The 23898-nt window shown below is 47.5% G+C and overlaps 1 protein-coding gene across 2 annotated transcripts in view; it reads left to right on the top strand.

The window, feature by feature from the left end:
* The first annotated feature begins 340 nt into the window (after positions 1 to 340).
* Positions 341 to 23898, top strand: part of PLXNA4 (plexin A4) — a 582073-nt gene continuing 558515 nt past the window's right edge. For both annotated transcript variants that reach the window (XM_037889370.2, XM_043520838.1), the window contains exon 1: positions 341 to 1595. In XM_037889370.2, coding sequence (XP_037745298.1) covers positions 417 to 1595 — 1179 coding nt within the window. In that variant the 5' untranslated portion in view covers positions 341 to 416. The remainder of the gene's footprint in view (positions 1596 to 23898) is intronic.

The raw sequence follows: 23898 nt of genomic DNA, 5'->3' as shown, positions 1-23898 counted from the left end.
TAGTGCCTAGCACAATGGGACCCCGTCAAAGCCAGGGTTTCGTAATGCAAATACTGGTCAATATCTGTGGCCATTAACCCTTTTACATTGTTTGCTTCCAATGCATTTCTCTGTTGTGTTATGGTGTGTGGCTGGTTATTAATCTGGCATGAGATTTCTCCCAGTCTTTTCTTTCCAGGAGGGTTCCTTTGTGCTGGTTTTATACAGAGAGATCAGAGATGAGAAAGGGGGGATTAGCAATTAAATATTCTCTGAGGATGGCATGGTTTTGAAGGAGGAAGTGGGGGGAAATACTGCATAGTAATACACTTTTGTTTTCCTCTCCCTTTGCTTGCAGGACAAAATCCGCTAAGGGACTTTGAAAACGCTTGCCGCTCCGCATCCTCACTCCCTTGGGAATACAAAACTTTCTAACTATGTCGGCAGCCATGTGGAAATGGACTTGCCTGATTTCCCACCTGCTCCTATCTACCGTGATGCCATCCCTTGGTAGGCAACAGCCACCTCATCCAAAGAGGCCCTTTGCCACTTTCCCCGGAGAGCAGGCAGAGGGGACTTTTAACCACCTGGTGGTTGATGAAAAAACTGGGCACATTTACTTGGGGGCTGTCAACAGGATCTACAAACTCTCCAATGACCTAAAAGTTCTGGTGACCCACCAGACTGGTCCAGATGAAGATAACCCAAAGTGCTATCCTCCCAGGATAGTCCAGACTTGCAATGAACCCTTGACTCTCACTAACAATATCAACAAGATGCTCCTGATAGACTACAAGGAGAACAGGTTGATCGCCTGTGGGAGCCTTTACCAGGGGATCTGCAAGCTGTTGAGGCTGGAGGACCTCTTCAAGCTGGGAGAGCCCTTCCATAAGAAGGAGCATTATCTCTCTGGGGTAAACGAGAGTGGCTCTGTTTTTGGAGTCATTGTTTCTTACAGCAACATGGATGACAAGCTGTTCATCGCCACGGCCGTGGACGGCAAGCCCGAGTACTTCCCCACCATCTCCAGCAGAAAGCTCACCAAGAACTCCGAGGCGGATGGGATGTTTGCTTATGTCTTTCATGACGAGTTCGTGGCCTCCATGATCAAGATCCCCTCAGACACGTTCACTATCATACCTGACTTCGACATCTACTACATCTACGGCTTCAGCAGCGGCAACTTTGTCTACTTTCTGACCCTGCAGCCTGAGATGATCTCCCCGCCTGGCTCCACCACCAAGGAGCAGGTCTACACCTCCAAGCTGGTCCGGCTCTGCAAGGAGGACACAGCCTTCAACTCCTATGTTGAGGTGCCCATTGGCTGCGAGAAGAACGGGGTGGAGTACCGGCTTCTCCAAGCAGCCTATTTATCCAAGGCAGGTGCCATCTTGGCCAGGTCCTTGGGTGCCAGCCCAGATGACGATATCCTCTTCACAGTCTTCTCCAAGGGGCAGAAGAGGAAAATGAAGTCCTTGGATGAGTCTGCTTTGTGCATCTTCATCCTGAAAAAGATCAACGACCGCATCAAAGAAAGGCTTCAGTCCTGCTACAGGGGAGAGGGGACCTTAGATCTGGCCTGGCTCAAAGTCAAGGACATTCCCTGTAGCAGCGCGGTAAGTCACGTGTTTAACCAGCCACACTGAGCTACTTCATGTGGCTGTTTGTACCAGGACAGTGTGGCCTACTGAGTAAACCAGAAAACTAGGAGCTGGGACTGCTGGGTTCCATGCCAGGCTCTGCTACCAACTCACCATGTGACCACTTTGTGCCTCAGTTTCCCCATCTGTGAATTGGGGAGCATAATGCTTTCTTACCTCACAGGAGTGTTGTGATTGTTAAAGAATTAGTGTAAGGTGCTTTGAGATATTCGGAGGGAATCAGCCTATTTACTTTAGTTGTTGTTCTTCTACAAAATAATTAATTAGGGATGAAATTCCACCTCCATCCAGAAGACCAGCACAAATTCTATGCACCACTGAAACCCTTAAGGTGGCACCTCTGCTTATGGGTGGAATTTTACCCCCAAAATCTTAATTTGAGGTAGGGTGACCAGATGTCCTGATTTTGGGGTCTTTTTCTTATATAGGCTCCTATTACCCCCCATGCCCTATCCCGATTTTTCACACTTGCTGTCTGGTCACCCTAATTTCAGGCAGAGTCTAAACTAATTTGCACAGTGAGATTTGCTAAGATATGGCTTGATTTTTTTTTTTTTTAGGGGTCTGTAACATAGGCCATTAACCCACGGAAGTCCCCAATTCCCCATGCAGAGCCAGTTCTACAATGTTTGTGCACCAAAAAAACAATAAGGGAATAGCTTGAAGATCAGTGCTATATGCTACAAGATTCAAGGGGAAGATTCGGGGTGGGGGGCGCAAGGTGCTTGGGTTTATTCTGCAAATAAGCCAAAGCATCCTTGTGTTGCCTGATGGTGCAGGCTACACTTGTTGGGGTCTGCCTCAACCCAGGCAGTGTATTGCAGCCTTTGATATGCTGTACCGAAATCAGCAGTACAGCATGTACTGCATCAGGGCTGCACGTAACAGAGCGCCGTGCTTTGGTTTTTCCGTCTTAATTAGCTCCATCAAGTGAGAGGCAAGCTCAAGTCTGAGCAAATCGAGAATGGAAAACACAGAATGCTTCCCCTGGCCCCCAGTCGAATGGCAGAGCTGGAACGTGAGCACTTAATTTGTGCGTGGGCTTGCACTGCTGAGCCCTGGCACCTCTAGGCTTGGCAGGCAGTTCACAGTCCCGGCACCTCTGGGCTTGCTGTATCAGTTATGAATGTAAAATAAGTGCTTGAGCCCCGGCGGCTCTTTCATTACAAACTAAGCACTGTGGAACGCCCCCCCCACCCCCAGTCAAATGGCAGACTTGGAATGCCTCCTCTTTGATTCGCACGGTATCCACTCCGCTTTCATCCGGGCCATTAGCCATTTGGTTCAATGGCAGAGAAGTTTAGTCTGACTTAGTTTCTGTGGGTGATTTCCCTGTTGGCTTAGGCCACTGGCAGCGTAAAGGGGGGCCTGAAAGTGGGCAAAAATTCCATCTCTGCTCCTGGTAGAAAGAGGCCTTGGTGTAAATGAGAATCGGGCTGTCTCTTTGAGTCGGATTCCTTCTGCCCATTGGAGCCAAAAGCAACCCTCCCATTGATTCCAGTGGGAGAAGGATCAAGCCCAGAGGTACAGCGCCCCTGGAGCGCTGCAGTTTCAGAGAGCTGCTTTTAGGTTGAAGCGGAGTACTTTCCGCTGGGGTTACTTGGTTGGGCCCCTAAAGCTCCCCACATAGGGGTACCTGTTGCCTGTAGACTTACTACCAAACTCCCAGCCCGACTCACTGCAGAACTCTGAGACAAAACACGGAACCTCGCCAACCCCGTCATTTCAGTGGCCTTGATAAGCCATGAAAGGGACTGTTAGCTCTCTGTGGTCCCTATAATGAGACCTTGATGAAAACAACGATTAAATTGCATAGGAGAATGTGAGCAAAGAGTTGGAGCATGGCCTAGTGGTTGGAGCAGGGGACTGGGACTCTGTTCCTTTCCCAGCTTCGCTGTGTGACCCAGGCGGGGAAAGCTGCCAAAGCATTATTGTGCTCAGTCTCTACATCTGTAAGTGGAGATGAGCCATCCCCAGCGTGAGAAAGCGCATAGAGAGCCCCGAATGAAAGGCACGATTCGGAGGAGTATTAGATTCTGAACCCTTAAGTTGAGAAGCATTTTGCTCTGTTGATATCAGTTGGCTGCCCCCGGGAAAGGTACTAACTCCTCAGCTTAAATACAGCTGGCAGAACCCACCCCGTAAGCCTAGAAAGTGTAGCCTTTCAATAAGTGGAGGTGGCTGCTGAGATGTCTGGGATAGACGTCTCACTAGGGCCTTCTCTCCATGGGTGATTTGCCCCCGTTACAGCCCTTGTCAGCCATCCACCGGCACGGCTGCATGGTTGCAGGTGTAAAATGTATCCACAGAGTGGCTTTGCCTGTCAGCACAATGGGAATTGAAGGGTGGCGAGCTACCCTGCTGCCTTGCCATCAGAAACTGAAATCCTCAGCCTGGCCAAAGGCCTAGGCTGGCCGACGGGGTGAGTGGTGAGAATCTCTGGGAGCGTTACAGTGAAACTGACAGAGATTAGGAGGACCTGCTTGGGCTTTTAAGAGATGTGGTCAAGCATAGGTCCTGATTTTTTTGCTCTTCTGTAGTAAACAAAGAGTTCATTCCTAAACTCTACAGCAATAGCCCCCCACGCTGTAGATACCTTGCCGTGAGCTGGAGCGCAGGGTATGGCTACTCTGGCCTAATGTTTTTCTAATAGGGCAGCAAGCAGTTAACAGAAAATCCTCCCCGTTTGTGGCTGCTTCCATTTTCTTCCCCGTGCAATGTTTGTTCATGGCCACGACCAAGTTTGGAGAGTCTTATCTGTGAGCCATCCCGGCACGCGGCACTAATGGACTGCAGCATGCACACAAATAATTACAGAGGAGACTGGGAGGAGTGTGCTGTACTTGACTGCTCAAGCCAGTCAGAAGGCCTTGCTGCTGAGCCAGAGCGGCAGCTGTGACTGCTGGCATCAAGCGAAATGAGCTTTGAGTTGGTGACTCAGCTGGCCTGAGTGCACCGAGTCTCATGCTCATCTCTTGGGTAGAAGAGGCTGGGTCTGAGTCTCTCTCCAGCTCCTGGCCCTAAGGCTTGGGCTGGCCTGGCTTGCAGAGTGAATTGAGGCAAAGTACCAGGCGCCATTGCGTACGAAATCTGAGCTTGTGTGTGTGTGTGTGTGTGTGTGTGTGTGTGTGAGTATTAGAGAGAGAGAGTATGTGTAAAGGGGAGTAAACTAACCAAGAGCAGGGGGTTTTGGGCAGCACAAACTTAGCCACCAAGTAAAGTTTTCAGAAAGGGAAGAATGAATCAGAGAATCATAGAATATCAGGGTTGGAAGGGACCTCAGGAGGTCATCTAGTCCAACCCCCTGCTCAAAGCAGGACCAATCCCCAACTAAATCATCCCAGCCAGGGCTTTGTCAAGCCTGACCTTAAAAACTTCTAAGGAAGGAGATTCCACCACCTCCCTAGGTAACGCATTCCAGTGCTTCACCACCCTCCTAGTGAAAAAGTTGTTGTTCCTAATATCCAACCTAGACCTCCCGCACTGCAACTTCAGACCATTATTCCTCGTTTTGTCATCTGTTACCACTGAGAACAGTCTAGATCCATCCTCTTTGGAAACGCTTTCAGGTAGTTGAAAGCAGCTATCAAATCCCCACTCATTCTTCTCTTCTGCAGACTAAACAATCCCAGTTCCCTCAGCCTCTCCTCACAAGTCATGTGTTCCAGTACCCTAATCCTTTTTGTTGCCCTCCGCTGGACGTTTTCCAATTTTTCCACATCCTTCTTGTAGTGTGGGGCCCAAAACTGGACACAGTACTCCAGATGAGGCCTCACCAATGTCGAATAGAGGTGAACAATCACATCCCTCAATCTGCTGGCAATGCTCCTACTTATACATCCCAAAATGCCATTGGCCTTCTTGGCAACAAGGGTACACTGTTGACTCATATCCAGCTTCTCGTCCACTGTAACCCCTAGGTCCTTTTCTGCAGAACTGCTGCCGAGCCATTCGGTCCCTAGTCTGTAGCGGTGCATGGGATTCTTCCATCCTCAGTGCAGGACTCCACACTTGTCCTTGTTGAACCTCATCAGATTTCTTTTGGCCCAATCCTCTAATTTGTCTAGGGCCCTCTGTATCCTATCCCTACCCTCCAGCTTATCTACCTCTCCTCCCAGTTTAGTGTCATCTGCAAACTTGCTGAGGGTGCAATCCACACCACCCTCCAGATCATTAATGAAGATATTGAACAAAACCGGCCCCAGGACCGACTCTTGGGGCACTTCACTTGATACTGGCTGCCAACTAGACACGGAGCCATTGATCACTACCCGTTGAGCCAGACAATCTAGCCAACTTTCTATCCACCTTATAGTCCATTCATCCAGCCCATACTTCTTTAACTTGCTGGCAAGAATACTGTGGTAGACCCTGTCAAAAGCTTTGCTAAAGTCAAGGAACAACACGTCCACTGCTTTCCCCTCATCCACAGAGCCAGTTATCTCGTCATAGAAGGCAATTAGATTAGTCAGGCATGACTTGCCCTTGGTGAATCCATGCTGACTGTTCCTGATCACTTTCGTCTCCTCTAAGTGCTTCAGAATTGATTCCTTGAGGACCTGCTCCATGATTTTTCCAGGGACTGAGATGAGGCTGACTGGCCTGTAGTTCCCAGGATCCTCCTTCTTCCCTTTTTTAAAGATGGGCGCTACATTACCCTTTTTCCAGTCGTCCAGGACCTCCCCCGATTGCCATGAGTTTTCAAAGATAATGGCCAATGGCTCTGCAATCACATCCGCCAACTCCTTTAGCACTCTCGGATGCAGCGCATCCAGCCCCATGGACTTGTGCTCTTCCAGCTTTTCTAAATAGTCCTGAACCACTTCTTTCTCCACAAAGGGCTGGTCACCTCCTCCCCATGCTGTGCTGCCCAGTGCAGTAGTCTGGGAACTGACCTTGTTCGTGAAGACAGAGGCAAAAAAAGCATTGAGTACATTTAGCTTTTTCCACATCCTCTGTCACTAGGTTGCCTCCCTCATTCAGTAAGGGGCCCACACTTTCCTTGACTTTCTTCTTGTTGCTAACATACCTGAAGAAACCCTTCTTGTTACTCTTAACATCTCTTGCTAGCTGCAACTCCAGGTGTGATTTGGCCTTCCTGATTTCACTCCTACATGCCCGAGCAATATTTTTATACTCTTCCCTGGTCATTTGTCCAATCTTCCACTTCTTGTAAGCTTCTTTTTTGTGTTTAAGATTAGCAAGGATTTCACTGTTAAGCTAAGGTGGTCGCCTGCCATATTTACTATTCTTTCTACGCATCAGGATGGTTTGTCCCTGTAACCTCAATAAGGATTCTTTAAAATACAGCCAGCTCTCCTGGACTCCCTTCCCCCTCATGTTGTTCTCCCAGGGGATCCTGCCCATCAGTTCCCTAAGGGAGTCAAAGTCTGCTTTTCTGAAGTCCAGGGTCCGTATTCTGCTGCTCTCCTTTCTACCTTGTGTCAGGATCCTGAACTCGACCATCTCATGGTCACTGCCTCCGAGGTTCCCATCCACTTTTGCTTCCCCTACTAATTCTTCCCGGTTTGTGAGCAGCAGGTCAAGAAGAGCTCTGCCCCTAGTTTGTTCCTCCAGCACTTGCACCAGGAAATTGTCCCCTACAGTTTCCAAAAACTTCTTGGATTGTCTGTGCACCGCTGTATTGCTCTCCCAGCAGATATCAGGGTGATTGAAGTCTCCCATGAGAACCAGGGCTTGCGATCTAGTAACTTCCGGTAGTTGCCGGAAGAAAGCCACGTCCACCTCATCCCCCTGGTCCGGTGGTCTATAGCAGACTCCCACCACGACATCACCCTTGTTGCTCACACTTCTAAACTTAATCCAGAGACTCTCAGGTTTTTCTGCAGTTTCATACCAGAGCTCTGAGCAGTGCTACTGCTCTCTTACATACAATGCAACTCCCCCACCTTTTCTGCCCTGCCTGTCCTTCCTGAACAGTTTATATCCATCCATGACAGTACTCCAGTCACGTGAGTTATCCCACCAAGTCTCTGTTATTTCAATCACATCATAATTCCTTGACTGTGCCAGGACTTCCAGTTCTCCCTGCTCGTTTCCCAGGCTTCGTGCATTTGTGTATAGGCACTTGAGATAAGTCTCTGATCGTCCCTCTTTCTCAGTATGAGGCAGGAGCCCTCCCCTCTCGCGCGTTTCTGCTCGTGTTTCCTCCCAGTATCCCATGTCCCACGTCCTCAGGGCTTTGGTCTCCTTCCCCGGTGAACCTAGTTTAAAGCCCTCCTCACTAGGTTAGCCAGCCTGCTTGCGAAGATGCTCTTCCCTCTCTTCATTAGAGTGGAGCCCATCTCTGCCTAGCACTCCTCCTTCTTGGAACACCATCCCATGGTCAAAGAATCCAAAGCCTTCTCTCCGACACCACCTGCGTAGCCATTCGTTGACTTCCATGATTCGATGGTCTCTACCCAGGCCTTTTCCTTCCATGGGGAGGATGGACGAGAACACCACTTGCGCCTCAAACTCCTTTATCCTTCTTCCCAGAGCCACATAGTCTGCAGTGATCCACTCAAGGTCATTCTTGGCAGTATCATTGGTGCCCATGTGGAGAAGCAGGAAGGGGTAGCGATCTGAGAGCTTGATGATCTCGGCAGTCTTTCCGTCAAATCGTGAATCCTAGCTCCTGGCAAGCAGCAGACTTCTCGGTTTTCCCGGTCAGGGTGGCAGATAGATGACTCAGTCCCCCTGAGGAGAGAGTCCCCGACCACCACCACCAGCCTCCTTCTCTTGGGAGCGGTGGTTGTGGAACCGCCATCCGTAGGACAGTGCATCTCCTGAAGAACAGTAGATAAATGGATGAATGAAAGATAGCGCACGTTCCTTCCCTTTTAAGGGCAGAAGGCAGTAGTTACTAATCTGCAGCATAAATCAGGGAAAATTGGTCATTTTTTATGACTATTCAGTGGCTTTTCAAAAAGGCATTATTCACTTGGGTGATGAATGGTTCCAGGTAATGCTGCAGCATCTCCCTATTCCTTCAGCACTGTGTACATATGGGATAAGAATAGCTTACGTTTGAATAATACATTTGATCCCACAATGCTTAGCAATCACATCACTGATCACTATCTGTAACCCACTCTGATAACCCTCCTTTGCCCGACCACTGTAGGCGTGTTAACTGCCCACTTCACCTTGAACAGTCTCTTGGGAAATGTGTCAACTCCTGATCTGTTACACCCTTGTACTAAGCGATGACATTCTCAGTCCCTTTCCCAGAGCTGAAGAAGAGCTCTGTGTAGCCCCAAAGCTTTGTCTCTTTCACCAACATCGATTGGTCCAATAAAAGATATTACCCCCCCGACCTTGTCTCTCTTTTTTTGAAATGTTTCATTCTTCACAATTTTTTTTGTCACTTTTTAAATCCAAATGTTTATCGAAATGATTATTGAAATTTTCCATTTACAGCGAAGTGTGGTAGGAGGTTGGAGCTCCTACCATTTCAGTAGCTGTTTCTATAACAATTTTTTTGGGGGGGAAAAAGCATTTTTTTAAAAACACCATAAATAGGTCTGCTTTTTAAACTGTGTGATATGGAAACAACTTTAAACTTTCAAAAAGTTTAATGAAATTTAATTATATACCTATGGGGGCTGGGGAAAGAGAGAGAGCGAGAGAGAGAGAACTGCTCCCAAGGATCAGTTTTCTGCGGGGATTCTTCTAGTGAGCCTCCTCCAACACCTCCTGGGGCAGCCTCCCCAAAGGGAGGGTACTTCCCAGAGCAGGGTGCTAGTTGGAGTCCAGTCTGTGGTCCATCTTCACGGCCCAGTGGAGCCTTCTATGGCCCATTGCTGCTGGGAACAGCCCGGTGGTCTGCTACCCTGAAACACCGGAGCTGGATGGGCTTGCAGCAGGTGTCTCCCAGAAGATAGCACTGGTGTGTCATAGCACTTGCTTTGGAGACCCCAGGGGAAGAAAGCAGATGACCTGACTGGGTGTTGGGTGGGGATTGAAACCCAGCCACAGTGTCTCGGGTGGTGATACGGAAGGTTTTCTCCGCTGACCCTCGCTATTCTAGAGAGCGAAGGAGGAAGCTCAGCCGCTCATCCTGGCAGCCAGGTCTTTTCATCTGTCTGATTGGATTCTTATTTTTCACAAGCGCCCGCTTGATGAACTGCAGCGTAACAAAGCCGAGTGCCTTAAATGAAAAGGTGTCACCTTAGCCGCTGCTGCCAGGATACTCTAGTGAAATATCTGTCCAAGATAATCAAGCGCCAGCCCCCAGCCACCACCTGACTGCTGCCTTGCGGGTGTATTTTCGTTTGTCTTTTGGCAGGAAATGGAGTTTGACTGTCTAAATTACTGTAGTCAATCTCTTCTTGTTTTTTGTGGCAGCCCTGTCGCTAGGAAAAAAAACCTTTCTGAGCTCAGGAGCTCTCAAAGAGTTGGGCAATCGTTTCCCAACACTGTAGTATAGTTGGGCTTTGGGGCGCGTACCTGGGGAGGCTTCAAAGTTATTCCCTGATGAGCGGCTTGGCTGGGAGGACAGCTAAAGAAGTGCTCGGATAGCCTCTTATTTTGAGGGTAGGGATCAAAGTGTGAGTCACAGGGAGGCAGAGTTGCCAAGTAGTTTCAGCAGGGGAATGGGAGTCAGGACTCCTGGGTATATTCCCAACTCTCCTGTTACCCTTTTTATGTGAGCTTGGGCAAATCACTGGGACCCTCGCTGCACTGATGATGACGAGGCCGGAACATGCTGTGCAAGTGCAAAATGTTTGTAACATGGTGACTGATGGGTGCACCGCTATCCTGTGGGTGAGAACCAAAACTGCTTCATGGTGTGTCATAGACCCTCTATGGCTAGCAGCTACAGGCAGAGGCTCTTCTAGCTCAAGCAGTAGGGGGTCTGTACTCGTATGCATAACACCAGAACTCGGGGTCACCAAATGAAATCAATAGACAGTAGATTTAAAACAAACAAAAGGAAGTATTTCCTCACACAATGCACAGTCAACCTGTGGAACTCTTGGCCAGAGGATGTTGTGAAGGCCAAGACTATAACAGGGTTCAAAAAATAACTAGATAAATTCATGGAGGATAGGTCCATCAATGGCTATTAGCCAGGTTGGGCAGGGATGGTGTCCTCAGCCTCTGTTTGTCAGAAGCTGGGAATGGGCGACGGGGACGGATCACTTGATGATGACCTGTTCTGTTCATTCCCTCTGAAGCACCTAGTGTTGGCCATTGTCGGAAGACAGGATACTGAGCTAGATGGACCTTTGGTCTGACCTAATATGGCTGTTCTTATGTTCTTAATATAGGAGCCAATTGAGTTCTATGCTTGCTCTTGTCCTGAAGATCCATGTGCCCTGCAACTGTGATGAGGAAGTGGCTGGGAATGTTAGTGTGTTACTATTCATCTCTTCCCCCCACCCCTCCCCAATGGGTTATCAATTTGGATTTCTGCTTTTGTTGGGAGAACAAACACCTGTCCTAGCAATAATAATACCAAGTTCTTCCACCGCATTTTTCATCCAAAGATTTCAATGTGCTTTACCGGGGAAGGAAAGTATCATTATCCCCCTTTTACAGATGGAGAAATTGAAACTGAGAGAAACACAATTTGCCCAAGATCATGGGGTAGGTCAGTGTGCAGCTGAGAATAGAACTCTGGTCTCCTGAATCTGTCCCGTGTGCTGGCTACGGGACAACACTGCCACTTACTAGTCAGTTGTTCCCAGGAATCCCCATCCGGAGTGTTCTGTCTGCAAAATAGAATCCTCTATAGAGATGGGTGGAGGTGTGGTAGGAAGTTGCCAGCATTTCCAGAGGCTAAGAGAAAAGTAGCACCAAAACCAAAGCCTTGTGTAGCCTCTCACCTTACCTTTCCCCTATTCAGTCTCCAGGAACAGTAGGGGAATGGTGGTGGATTATTGTACAGCTAAAACTTTTATTCAGTGCATAGGAAAATATCCATTTCTCTTTGAAAAATGGATGGACCGTTGCTTTCGAATTAAGGAGGTGGGACCTCCGATGAATGTGGTTTTGTGGCATTCCCATACTGTCACTGTATGCAAGGATCATGCAAGGATGACAACTGGATCAGTTTGGAAGTAGATGAAGGGAATTTGGATGCAGGCCTCTGAAATGAGTAGGAGTCAGGCTAACCCTAGCTTTAATAACGCGAGATTTGTAGAAGCGGGGATAGTGCGAAGCGAGTGGGAAAAGAACTGTGAGAGAGGCTGTTGTGACCTTGTATTAGATAAGAATAGAATGTCGACTATAAGAGAAATTTGTGAGAAAAATAAGATATCGTGAAGGAATATGTATAAACAATGTGCAGTTGTTGCTTATTATTGTCTGTAATAAAGGTATAAATACTTGCTCAAATTGTTTATCTGGGAGAGACCTGCCTAGATGGGGGAAACCCTGTGTCCTAGTGCACTTTCTCCCTCTGTGCAATTGCTTGAGGTAATAACGTGTATCTGATTTGCTGCACCCAACCTGAGAGTGAGAACTGTGTTTTTCTCTGACATCAGTTTAGGAGAAGTTCAGTAAGGGGTTCTGGCCTCTGCGTTTTTGCAGGTATGATCTTTGCACTCATGTCGGTATGAGTTGAGCACTTTCTCACTCTGATTAGTTCCTGATAGCAATAGCCTATCAGCTTCCATGGGACTAATTCATGTAACTGTGCTCACCAGTGGGAATATTTTTGGTAAATTTCCCCAGTGCAGATGTAACCTGCACTAGCATGCTGGGGCTCTTTGTGTCTCTCTAGTGGACAGGCTATGTGTAGTAATTTGAGTCCATCGGTGTTTCTGAACTAATAAAGCTGCTCTTTTAGCTCAACCTGTAGAGGCTTATTATGTGTTTTAAATCCAGAGGTCTCAGGTTCAGTGCCTGCTGAGGCTGTGACCAGGGACATAGTTATGTAGCTATAGCCATACTCTTCCATGATCCCACTGTTGGGAAGTATTCCTCCTATCCTCCTTTAAATTTTCCTTCCGTTTTATTCCATCACTTATAGTTCTTACCCTTTTCAGTTTTCCTATATCCACATAGATTACCAACAGGGGACTCTAGAGCAGGAGTAGAGAGGTTATTTTACCTTTATATTTGGCACTGGTGTGACCACTGCTGGAACACTGTGTCCAGTTTTGGTGTCAACAGTTCAAGAAGGCTGTTCAGAGGGTTCAAAGAAGAGCCACGAGAATGATTAAAGGGTTAGAAAACCTGCCTTATAGTGATAGACTCAAGGAGCTCACTGTATTTAGCTTCACAAAGAGACAGTTAAAGGGTGATGTTATTAGTCTATATCTATCTGGGTAACAAATATTTAATAATGGTCTCTTCGATATAGCATAGAGAGCTATAACATGATCCAATGGCTGGATGTTGAAACTAGACCAATTCAGACTGGAAATACAGCATACATTTTTAACCGTGAGTGTAGTTAACCACTGGCATAATTTACCAAAGGTCGTAGTGGATACTCCATCACTTACCATTTTAAAGTCAAGATTGGATGTTTTTCTAAAAGAGCTTTTCTAAGAATTGTTTTGGGGCAGTTCTATGGCCTGTGTTATATAGGAGGTCAGACTAGATGATCACAATGGGCCATTTTGTCCTTGGAATCTATGAATCTATAAACCCTCAGTAAAGCAAACGTAAGCAGAGGCTGTTTCCAAAGTTGAAACTTTCTGTTTCCACCCTCAGACCGGTGAGATCTGCTATCAGGAATGGCAAAGAGTCTAATGGGGGTTTAATAACATTTATGTTTAAAAATTTGCCAAAGAGTGGTTCACTTATAGCTCCCTCCTCATTTCCTCCTCTAAAGTTATTGGCAAGACAAGGACTCAAAGATTTACCCTGTACAGCAGGTTGAAAGGTAACAGGCCCAGAAATAATGCCTTGTGCATTATTCACACATTATTCATCCAGTTCACACTGGGCATGCTCAAAGGCTGAAGTCTGGTATTTGCATGGACACGCCCATACGAACATGACATCTCATTTGCAAAGTTTTTACTCCATAACTGCCCTGTAAAGAGCTTTGAGAGTCATGGCTGAAAAGTGCTTTTATAAGGCCATGCTGCAGCAAAGCACGTACGCACCGACTCAAGTCAAAGCACATGCATTGCTGAATCAGGGCCTAATGACCTAGACGTGTTATTTATTAGAGGCATCAAGTATGATCCAAGCAGAAAGTAGTTCTTGTTACAGAGAGTACACATGATGGTAACGCCAATAATAATCCTCCACTAGTTCAGTTTGGCTGCCTGTAACATTGCAAAACAAATATCCTTGGAAGCAAATTCCCTCCGGTCCTCTCCTCTCCCCTCCCTTCCCCCCCAAAATTTCTTTTAAAAAATAATAATAATTAATAAAGCTGCAGACCAACCTCCTTTTAAAAATATATAAGATTTCTGTCCCTTTAAATGGCTGGCTGCCATAACCCTGTGCTCTGTGCTGTTCGCTTTTGGCTTCTTGCTTGCTTGTTGACCCTGCTCACACAGAATGCCCATTGAAGGTGGAATGGGGCCCGAGGCTGCTGACGAGTGCTGTTGTGTCTGGGATGTTTCATGCAGGGTCTCTTAGCTCCCTCCCCCACGTCGCTGCCTACTCTGCGGGCCGCGCTCGCGCTGCATGTGGTGTGATGTGCTCGCCACCCCCCGGGGCAGGGTCTCTTGCAGGTGTGCTAAGCGGCAGCCCCGCCCTGGCTGCCTGAGTGGAGAAGAGCTTTGCAGAGTTTGTCTCAGCTGCTGCTCTTTGCCGTATGTCTCACAACTGATTAGATTTGTTGTTTAGGAGCTGATTTTAGCTGCTTTGGCTGCCAGGGACCCAGCGGCTCTATTGCACGTGGCCTAGCCTAAGGTCTTCTGTGGGCTCCATATGACGGCCTTGCACTTGTGTACATGCCAGGTGAACAGCTACTTACCAGGCCTGACCTCACGTTGCCTCACTGTGCTGTTACCTTGCAAGTTTGCCAGCCCAAGGGGATACTTACGTAACCACTTTTTAAAAAAAGCAGCAGAATCCAAGAGTCCTACAAGAACCAGAAGCAAAGGACCTCGGGCTATCCCCACAAGCCTGATGCTATTTAAAGCACCACTGGTCCCGGGCCCGGAGCTGCACAATATCCCTTCTGTTGAGGTCAAGGGTACATTTGAATTTAGCTTTGCCCTCTGGGCCTTGTCGTGCACTGACTTACGCCCCTGTCACTTCCCTGACTCCAGTGGAGTTATGTAGGGTGTAAGTCAGGGCCGGATTTGGACTCTAATATTTAAAGAACCAGCTAGTGCGCTAAACTTCTGGCAATGTCCTTAAAAAAACATTTCCATTATGTTTCAATGCTTCTGGTGCGTCCTATGAGAGTGCACCCAGCACAGGACTTCCTCGAAAGCAAATCTCCCCAAAGCAGCACAGCAACTCACTCATCGTTATTACTATTGAAGGAGAACCTGGAGGCCCTGCTGTACTTGGTGCACATGGTAAGAGACTGTATCGGTGCACGTGGTAAGAGACCGTATCTATCCCAGAGAGTTTACACTGTAAATAGACAAATCAGAATCATTGGTCCCATTTTACAGTTGGGGAACTGAGGCGCAGAGAGGCTAAGTAACTTACCCAACATCACACAGGAAGCTTATGGTACAGCTGGGGGTTGAACCCAGAGCTATGTAGTGTCTTAATCTAGTGCATGAGCCACATGGCCAGTCTCCCTTCCCACTGGCTACCTCTCCCTTACTTAGACAAATGCCAAGAATAAAGAGTGCAGCCTTGCAGGTTTTGCTAAAGAACGAGACTCTTGATATGTCAGCCTATGAGATGTAACAAGTCTGGATGACCCTTCACCAGGCACATGCTATATAACATCCTGGCTTGTGTATGAGTGGCATCAGAGTCCATGGCTAGCCACCCAGCGAGCATAAAGGGATCTAATCCCCCCATCACCAGAAGTTTTCCTTTGGTTCCAGTGTTAGACAGCTGTGCTGTCTGGAGCTGAAAAAACAGAGTTCTAGTCCCAGCTCCTGTTGTGTGCACAATTTATAGAGCAGTGCCATCTGCATCACCCAGTTTCTTTCTCGTTTCACCAGCCCCCCGCTGTTTAAATCTAGGTACTGTTAGCGAGTCAGTGACCTGCCTCCCACAGCGGTACAGATACTGTGGAGGTACGTGTGTTCGTAACGCTTTAAAGATGGGAGGGGCTAGACAGACCATCTGTAATATGGATGAGTCCGTGTACATCCCAGAAATGGTGGCTCTGGTGAGAGAAGCCGAGGCCTCTGTCATTTTAGTACAGTAATGAAGTTGGCATGGCCATGTGGGTGACATGAGATCAGTAGGAGCAACACAATATTTTCCCTGTTTCAATGTCATTACCATGTTGCTGTCAGTGTTCCAAAATATAATAGGATTTGTTCAGCTGATTTATCCTGCACACAAGTGACATTATCCAGACGCACACTCGGGTATGGAGAGAAAGCGGGGGAGTCCGAGAGAGAGCAGAAGGGACTAATGAAATGTATTCCTACTAATGAGGGAATGACCCATCACTTGCCAGTGGATCAGGACTATTGGTCAAGAGCCTGAGCCAGGAAACACAAGCATGTAATCGTTATGGCATTACTGCTTAAAACGAGTTGCCGTGGCTTTCCACAGTACAGTCCTGCTTTCAGATGCGGTAGGAGTTTGGGCTTAATGGCTTGAGTGAATTTATACTGCACTGCCTGGAACGCTCTGAGTGTCTCAAGTACTGGTCTCTGGAGAGACAGAGGTAGTAAAGAGGAGTTTTGTTTTTAGAGTGATAACTAGGGTTCTTTAAATTCATCTTCAGTTGGATGCTAAGGCCAGAGAGAACTCAGTTCTTCCTGTCCCAAAAACACAGTACTTGAACTAAAGGGGATTCTCTGTTACCTGTTAGAAATATAGGGCCTTTGACACACAGCTGAGCTGTTTTGCTTGTATCAGTTAAACTGCAAGAGCACATACACATTGTTCATAGCAGTCCGTAAGCTAACTTCCCAGCACTGTTGTGAGGCTTAATTAATGTTTTTTAACAGCTCTGAGATCATTGGGTGAAGGTGTTTATATGAATGCAAAGTAGTGTTGTTGTTTAATTTATATAGTCCAGTTGTCATGCATAGCACTTTGCAGCCCAAATTATAATTTTGTCTGTATAACAAAATAATAATTATAGTAATTGTTATTCAGTGGAGAAGGTCTCCCGGTTCTGGCTTTGGGGAGGCATTTGGACTTAATCCTGACCAGGTGCTGAGGGCTTGCATTTGCCATTTCCTGCAAGGGGAGTAGAGGGTGCGCAGCAGCTGTCAGGAAACATTCAGCATCTCGCCAGGTTTAACGCCTAGACTGCTGGTGTGTGTTTGAGAATAATCAGTCATAAATAGGCCATTGTAGGGGTCTTTCCCCACCCCCACCATGCATAACTGAAAATCTCATCCAAATAATGATCACATCACTGTTCATATTTTGTAAAAGAAAACATCTTACGTTTATGTAGCTGCTTATGTCCTGAATGATCCCAAAGTGGTGTGTGTATAAAATATATATATAAAGCCTTGCCAGGGAGACACTAGACGGGGAGGGGGGAGAGAGAAACTGAGGCCATGTCTACACTGCCACTGATGTCAGCAAAACCTATGTGGCTCAGGGATGTGAAAATAAACACACCCCTGAGCGACACAAATTTTGCCAGCATAAGTGGTAATGTGCACAGGGCGATGTCGGCAGGAGAGCTTCTCCTGCTGACATAGCTACGGCCGCTCATTGTGGTTTAATTATGTCGACGGGAGAGCTCTCTCCTGTGGGCATAGAGCAGCTACACAAGAGATCTTACAGCAGCGCAGCTGAATCAGTAGAGCTGTGTTGCTATAAGGTCTCAAATGTGGACAGAGCCTTAGGTTGTAAACTCCTTTGTGCAGGGCTGTTGTTTTTTTTTTGTTCTGTGTTTGTACAGCGCCTAGCACAATGGAGCTCGGATCCATGAGATGGGCCCCTAGGTCAGGGGTCGGCAATCTTTCAGAAGTGGTGTGCCGAGTCTTCATTTATTCAGTGTAATTTAAGGTTTTGCGTGCCAGTAATACATTTTAATGTTTTTAGAAGGTCTCTTTCTATAAGTCTTTACTATATAACGAAACTGTTATTGTATGTAAAGTAAATAAGGTTTTTAAAATGTTTAAGAAGCTTCATTTAAAATTAAATTAAAATGCAGAGACCCCCGGATAGGTGGCCAGCACCCAGGCAGTGTGAGTGCCACTGACAATCCGCTCGCGTGCCGTCTTTGGCACACGTGCCATAGGTTGCCTACCCCTGCCCTAGGTGCTACTACCATAATATAAATAACAACAGGATCCCACACATTCTGTTCTGTCCTATTCCATTCCATTCTGGGTCTTATCCTGCCTGCATCACTGTAGTATCTGAGTGCCTTACAAGTTCCTTTTGGCAAGAGACTTTTCTTCTCCAGGATGGAGCTACAGCCCCACACTCTTGATTGTAGCAGCACTAAAGGAAGTGAAGTGCCACTGTCTATCATATATATAAAAAATACACAGCTTTGTTGCTGGGATATGGTCTTACAGGAGACCTGCTGCAGCTTAGCTGATCAATACTTCACTTTTTAAAAGATGCCTAAATGCATATTTACTCAATAGACCTTAGCGGCTTCAAAGGTAGTGTCTCTCCGGTCAGTAATCTCTTTCAGTACGAAAAAAATTCAGTGAACTTCAGAACTCATGGAAATTACTAGGCTGAGCACCCTGGAAACCGTTGTTCCTCACCACACCACAGCCATATGCTTGTCAAACCCTGGGTGGCAGGGGTTACTTCGGGAGTGGGGAGGAAGGAATGGGGAATTCAGGTTCCTTGCACATTCAGGATATGTTTTTAGCTAGTCTGCAGATGCCATTTGGCCTTCTGGTTTGTGGGCAGATTTCCTGCCCACAAAGGAACTGCAGGCACAAATCTTAGTAGCTGCATTCTGATGGCCTGATTTGCGCCTGTGATTGGGTAGCTTGATGTGTTACCATCCAAGACTTGGGCTTGCAAGGCCAGCCTCTCTTGTGCAGGGGTGCTGGAACAATGTGCAGAGTGGGGGTGCTGAGAGCCATTGAACCAAACTGTAAACCCTGTACATGATGGAAACCACGTCAAGCCAGGGGGTGCGGCTGCACCCCTAGTTCCAGCACCTATCCTTTTGTGGGTGCAAATTGTACCCTCCAAAGGAAGGCCTGCCCACTGAAAAGTTGGCCCCAGATCCTCGGCCACTCTGCAATAATGGTGTTTGGGTTTTGGAATGTGGATGCCTTGTCCACTAAGAAAACCTCCTGGAGCCTCCAACTCAGGTCCGCATCTCTCATCAGGCTCAGACAATGCAGCCAGTCTGCTTTCCCAGCATCTGGCCAAGCTACGGGCATGGCTGAGAATGAGTTGACTGAAGCTCGCTGGTGATGCTGATTGGTAGGGGAAGCATCTCGGGGGCAGGGCACAGGTGAGCCATCTATGGGTGGTACATACTTATGGGTTACATCTCTCTGATTCTTCAACAACTCCTTGACTTTTAATGATGGCTGGAAGTACCCTGTTCTCTCTGTTTAGCTGGAAGGTGACCATGCCCCTCTCTTGCTGTGGAAAGCACCTGTTATCTTGGTTTTGGTGGCCTCCAGACTGGATTATTGCAATGTGCTGCCCTAGAAAGCCATTCAGAAGCTTCAGCTGGTGCAGAACACAGCTGCTTGCTTTACTGTGAGCTTTGCAGTGCTGGCTCCCAGTTCATTTCTGGAGCGGAACCATTACCATGTGACTCGTGACCAATCACACAGCATATATGAGAAAGAGTGGAGAGTTTGCAAACACTCCATAGGCTGAAAATTGTTAATCCAAATGCCCCCTCAAATACATCACAAACATTGATTAGTAAGTAAATCAGGATGGGTTTGTGAGTGACTCTCAAATGATTATTTGCAACAAGTAATCAGCCCAGCTCTATTAGCAGAAGGCCTGAAGATTGAATGAAACCTGATGGCCTCCATAAGAAATGCAGATGCCTCTTCAGGAAATTGCAGTTTTTACAACGTGAGGTACGTAGGATAGACTTGCACAAGACATGTGCTGGGAGCACAGCGGTAACATAAATGCAGGTATGTGCTACCTTAGGATTCTACAGAGCTCTGCAAGCTTGCCACCAATCCTTGAATTTACGCTTAAACTACAGGCCTAAAAACCCAACGTTTGCTCAAACCCAAGTCAATTAGAGTAACTTTCCCTCCCCCTCCTCTTCTTTGCTTCCTGAATTACAAGTGAAAACCTCTTAGCATAGTGGGTGCAATTGCTCAGTAATTGGTAAAGTAACTGTAACTGCACTGTCATTTGTATGTAGTGACATGTAATTGCACAGTAAGCATGGCTGTGGTTGCACGAGTGAAATGCAGTTTGTAATTATAATGTAAATCCAAATGTTGGCTTCCAGTCCCACTTCCATTGTATCACAGAGTTCCTTTGTTGAAGGGCGGTGATGGATTTGGGTGTCATTTGGCTGCATGTTAACTGCTGAAGAGAATGGTTGGTTGGTGGTCTATGCTTTCTTCGGCTAGTGGCCTATCTTTTCCATCTTTCTAGCCGAAAGATGGAACAGACCTACTAGACCCTGCAGTCCATATCCCTGCAAACACAAGATAAAGATATCCCGAGAGCTTCTGTCCTGTTTGTTTAAATATCTCCCCAAATTAGCCTTTTTGATACTTTCCTGTTGGAAAGATCTTGAAATCAGCTGATGGAAGAGATGCTTGTTATCTCCTTCCAAAGACCCAAATGCCTTCTGATGCTGAATCTGTATTCCTATCGGCTGACTGGGTCGGCTTTGCTGGAAGCATGAGCAGCCTAAGTTTGTGTATGCATACTGCAGTCTGCAGTAGCCAAGCCTGTGATAACTGGCGTGAGTAGCCAAGTACCTGCCACTGTATAAAGAGAGGACTTCTAGTTATTAGCTGTAAATCAAAAGCAAGACCTGGCCATTACGGACAGCCTTATCCCCAATGAATCTCTGGGATAGCTTTGCAGACTGTTGAGATCCCTGGGAAAAGGCCCTTCTGCTGCTCTGTTTTTTGATTAGTGAGAGAGACGTTGCCAAAACGAAAGCGAGGAGGAACTGGGGATAGCTAATCCCATCCATAGGATTTCCCCAAAATATGGATTAGGCAGTTTTCTTTATCTGGGGCTGTTTAGAGACACAGAACTAAAGCAGATGTTTAAAGGACAATTGAGGTTTACTGTAGCCCCTGTTCAGGCCGGCTCCCTGATATCTGGCACTTAAATCCGCCAGCTTGGCCAAGTTGCTCTCTTCTGCTTGTGGGATCAGATGAGGTTGTGGAAAGAGGTGCGTCAGAACTGTAATCCCTCCGCTGAGATTCAAGTTCTTAGAGGCCCTGACAATCCCTAGCGAGAGCAGAGATGGGCACAAGCCACAGTCAGCTCAGCAAAGTCATTCTTTCCAGTAGAGCTTGGAGCTGTTTTTAATGGATTTAATCTAGGGAATATCATGGTCCTGCCAGAATCCGTCACTAAATCAAACCATTCTTCGCACATCCGCCTGATTTTCCTAAGCAAATGTACTGCTCGGCCAGGGTGTCCCATTGGCAGCAGCTCTGGACACTGCAGTCCTCTGTTTATCCATCCACAGAATGGGGACGATGAAAACAGAGGCAGTGAGAGTTTCCCCAATGGTCCTGCCAATGTCCCTCAGCCCTGAACTGGAGAGGGAGCTGCTAGGGCTTAGAGAACAATCTTGCCCCCTTGTTAATTGAATGGGGAACTGCCAACTATTTCATGTGACAGTGTTTCAGATCTATAGAGCACCTTGGGTATAAGCGGTCCCTAGGGGGGTGCGGGAGGCTGGGCCAGCCCCCCATGGGGGTTGGGGAGGGAGCACCACCCAGTCCCGCCACACCTCTAGCTCTGGTCTGGCCCCACCTACAGCTGCAGCCCAGCTCCCGAACCCGCACCTGACCCTGTCCCCAGCCTCAGCGTGGCTCCACACCTGGGTGGGGGCCCAGCTGCCAGCCCCCACCATGGCCTGGCTGCAGCTCCGCCCCCAGCCTCAGCCCCTGGCCACGTCTCTGTTCCCGGCCTCATACCCAGCCTCAGCCCCTGGCGGTGGCTGCATTCCCAGACTGGGGCCTAAACTGGGGGCGGGGCTGAGGTTGGAACCGCACCTGGCCACGGGCCTGGCTGCCAGCCCCCATCATGGCCCGGCTGCGGCTATGCTCCTGCCACCCGCCCTCAGCCTTGTTCCCTGGCCGCAGCTCCAGCCCCAGGCCCAGCCACCCCCAGCTGTGGCCCAGCCCCCTTACCCCTGTCTGTGTCCCAGTTCACCCAATCCGAGCCATGGCCCTGCTCCTGGCCCTGGCTCCAGGGAGGGCTGGGGGGGCGTGGACAGGGGGAAGTGGGGTGTGTGACCCTCAAAAGTTTGGGGACCATTGCTCTAATAGCACCTTACAAATTAATCTGTCCTCACAATACACCGGAGAGGGAAGGTTCTATTATTATCCCCATTTGGAGGTGGGGAACTGAGGCAGAAAGAGATGAAGTGACTTGCCACAGGTCACACAGTTTGTGTCAGAGTCAGGAATTGAACCCCAATTTCCTAGTGTCCAGTCCTGTATCTCAGTCACACAACTGTCTGCAGCTCATAATATGATTTTCTAGGCTGGATTTGAACTGACACAGTGAGTAAGAGGGAGGCAAAACACTGATCCTATTCGTGTTCCCTTGGTCTGTCCTTTTGCATCTTTCAGATGTCCTAATTCAGGCAACAGCCATCATGGAACATCTGGCATTCCTGGTGCATTAATGCACTAGCTGCAGTTTTCGTTCTTAAAAGTAGTTAATACAAAATTGTCTAGCTGAGAAGGCTCTGGAGAATTTATCCCGGCTTCTCTATATTGCCTTTAGGAGTGTCTGGAATTGAAAATAAACCTGTACTCACAGCTCCTGACCTCCCCATCATAAATCTGAACTTACTTTAATGTTTCTCCTGACTAAAGGAGACGGGTATATTGCTGTCTTAGCAGTGTATAAGATATAAACACTATAGCTGAGAGCAACAACTGCAGAGGGCTGGGTGGTCGTATAGATAGGGGGCTTTTTTGTATCTCTGCAGTCGATCTTGGAGAAAGAATCATATTAGCTGAAAATCATTACTGTGTGGTTTGTCTCACTTGCTAGCCTCAGTTCACTTTCAGACCTAGAGGACAGTTGCCTGCATCGCAAAAGGTATCCCTATTGTTGCCTTATTGGCATTTGTGTCAGAGAAAGTGATTGAATGATCCATGGAGACTGAACTAGACATGGTCTGGCAGGGTTAGAGAATGTTGTGGGGGACCCTGACCCTGCAGCTGTCTCTTCTGAGGAGGATAGCAGGCATTTCACTCTTGAAAAGTACCCATGAGCACAAGGCTGTGTTTCTTGTAAAAGCTTGGATGAAATCAACAGGGTTTCACCTTTTGTTTTGCATCTCAAATGGACAAAATTGTGAAATCGATCTGATTTCAATGCAAAATGCAAGTTCATTTGGAGCCAGGTCAAGTCTCAACCAGAAGGAAATAAGTCATGGTGATCAGAGTTTAAGTCTCCACTTATCTGGAGGTGTACTCTCGCTCAGCCAGCAGTTCTTGTGCTCAGTGCAGGAATCACTGGGTGAGATTTTACAGCCTGCATCATGCAAGAGGGCAGAAGAGATGATCACAATGGGCCCTTCTGCCCTTAAGCTCTTTCAGCTAGACCGGTCTATGTTTGCTGCAGTGAGGTGAGTGGAGTACGCGGGTAGATAGTTATACCAGCGATGCCTTGACCTCATGTCTAAGGATCACGTACCGACCAGTCTTCGCCTCTCAGTGCTTGCCTGCTGCCAGCCCTGATGTTTTGGGTGGGGTTTCATACCCTAGATCCAGAGTGAAGTGTCTTGGTTCCCATTAATGAAATGCATCTTTTTAGTGGCGAAATAGGTTCCCCCTTCTTTCTTCAAAGTCATGAGAAGGAAAAGGAGATTTTTTTTTTTCACACCAATAGGATGAAACTTCTTCATTTCCTTCTCTGTCTGTCTGACAAGTGGGTCAGGCTAAATGTGGGCCTGGTTTTGTTACGGATGTGAAACACAAATCACGTTAACTGCAAGGTTCACTAAGGGTTCTGGTCGAACTGGGCCTGATTGCAAGTGAATTTTGTTGCAATTTACTCATCATAGAACATCAGAACTGCCATTCAACCTCAGACCAACAGTCCATGTAGC

The sequence above is a fragment of the Chelonia mydas genome, chromosome 1 (genome assembly GCF_015237465.2).
Source record: "Chelonia mydas isolate rCheMyd1 chromosome 1, rCheMyd1.pri.v2, whole genome shotgun sequence".
Taxonomy (NCBI): Eukaryota; Metazoa; Chordata; order Testudines; family Cheloniidae; genus Chelonia; species Chelonia mydas.
The sequence above is the reverse complement of the archived record's forward strand: the minus strand, read 5'-3'. Positions and strand labels throughout refer to the sequence as shown.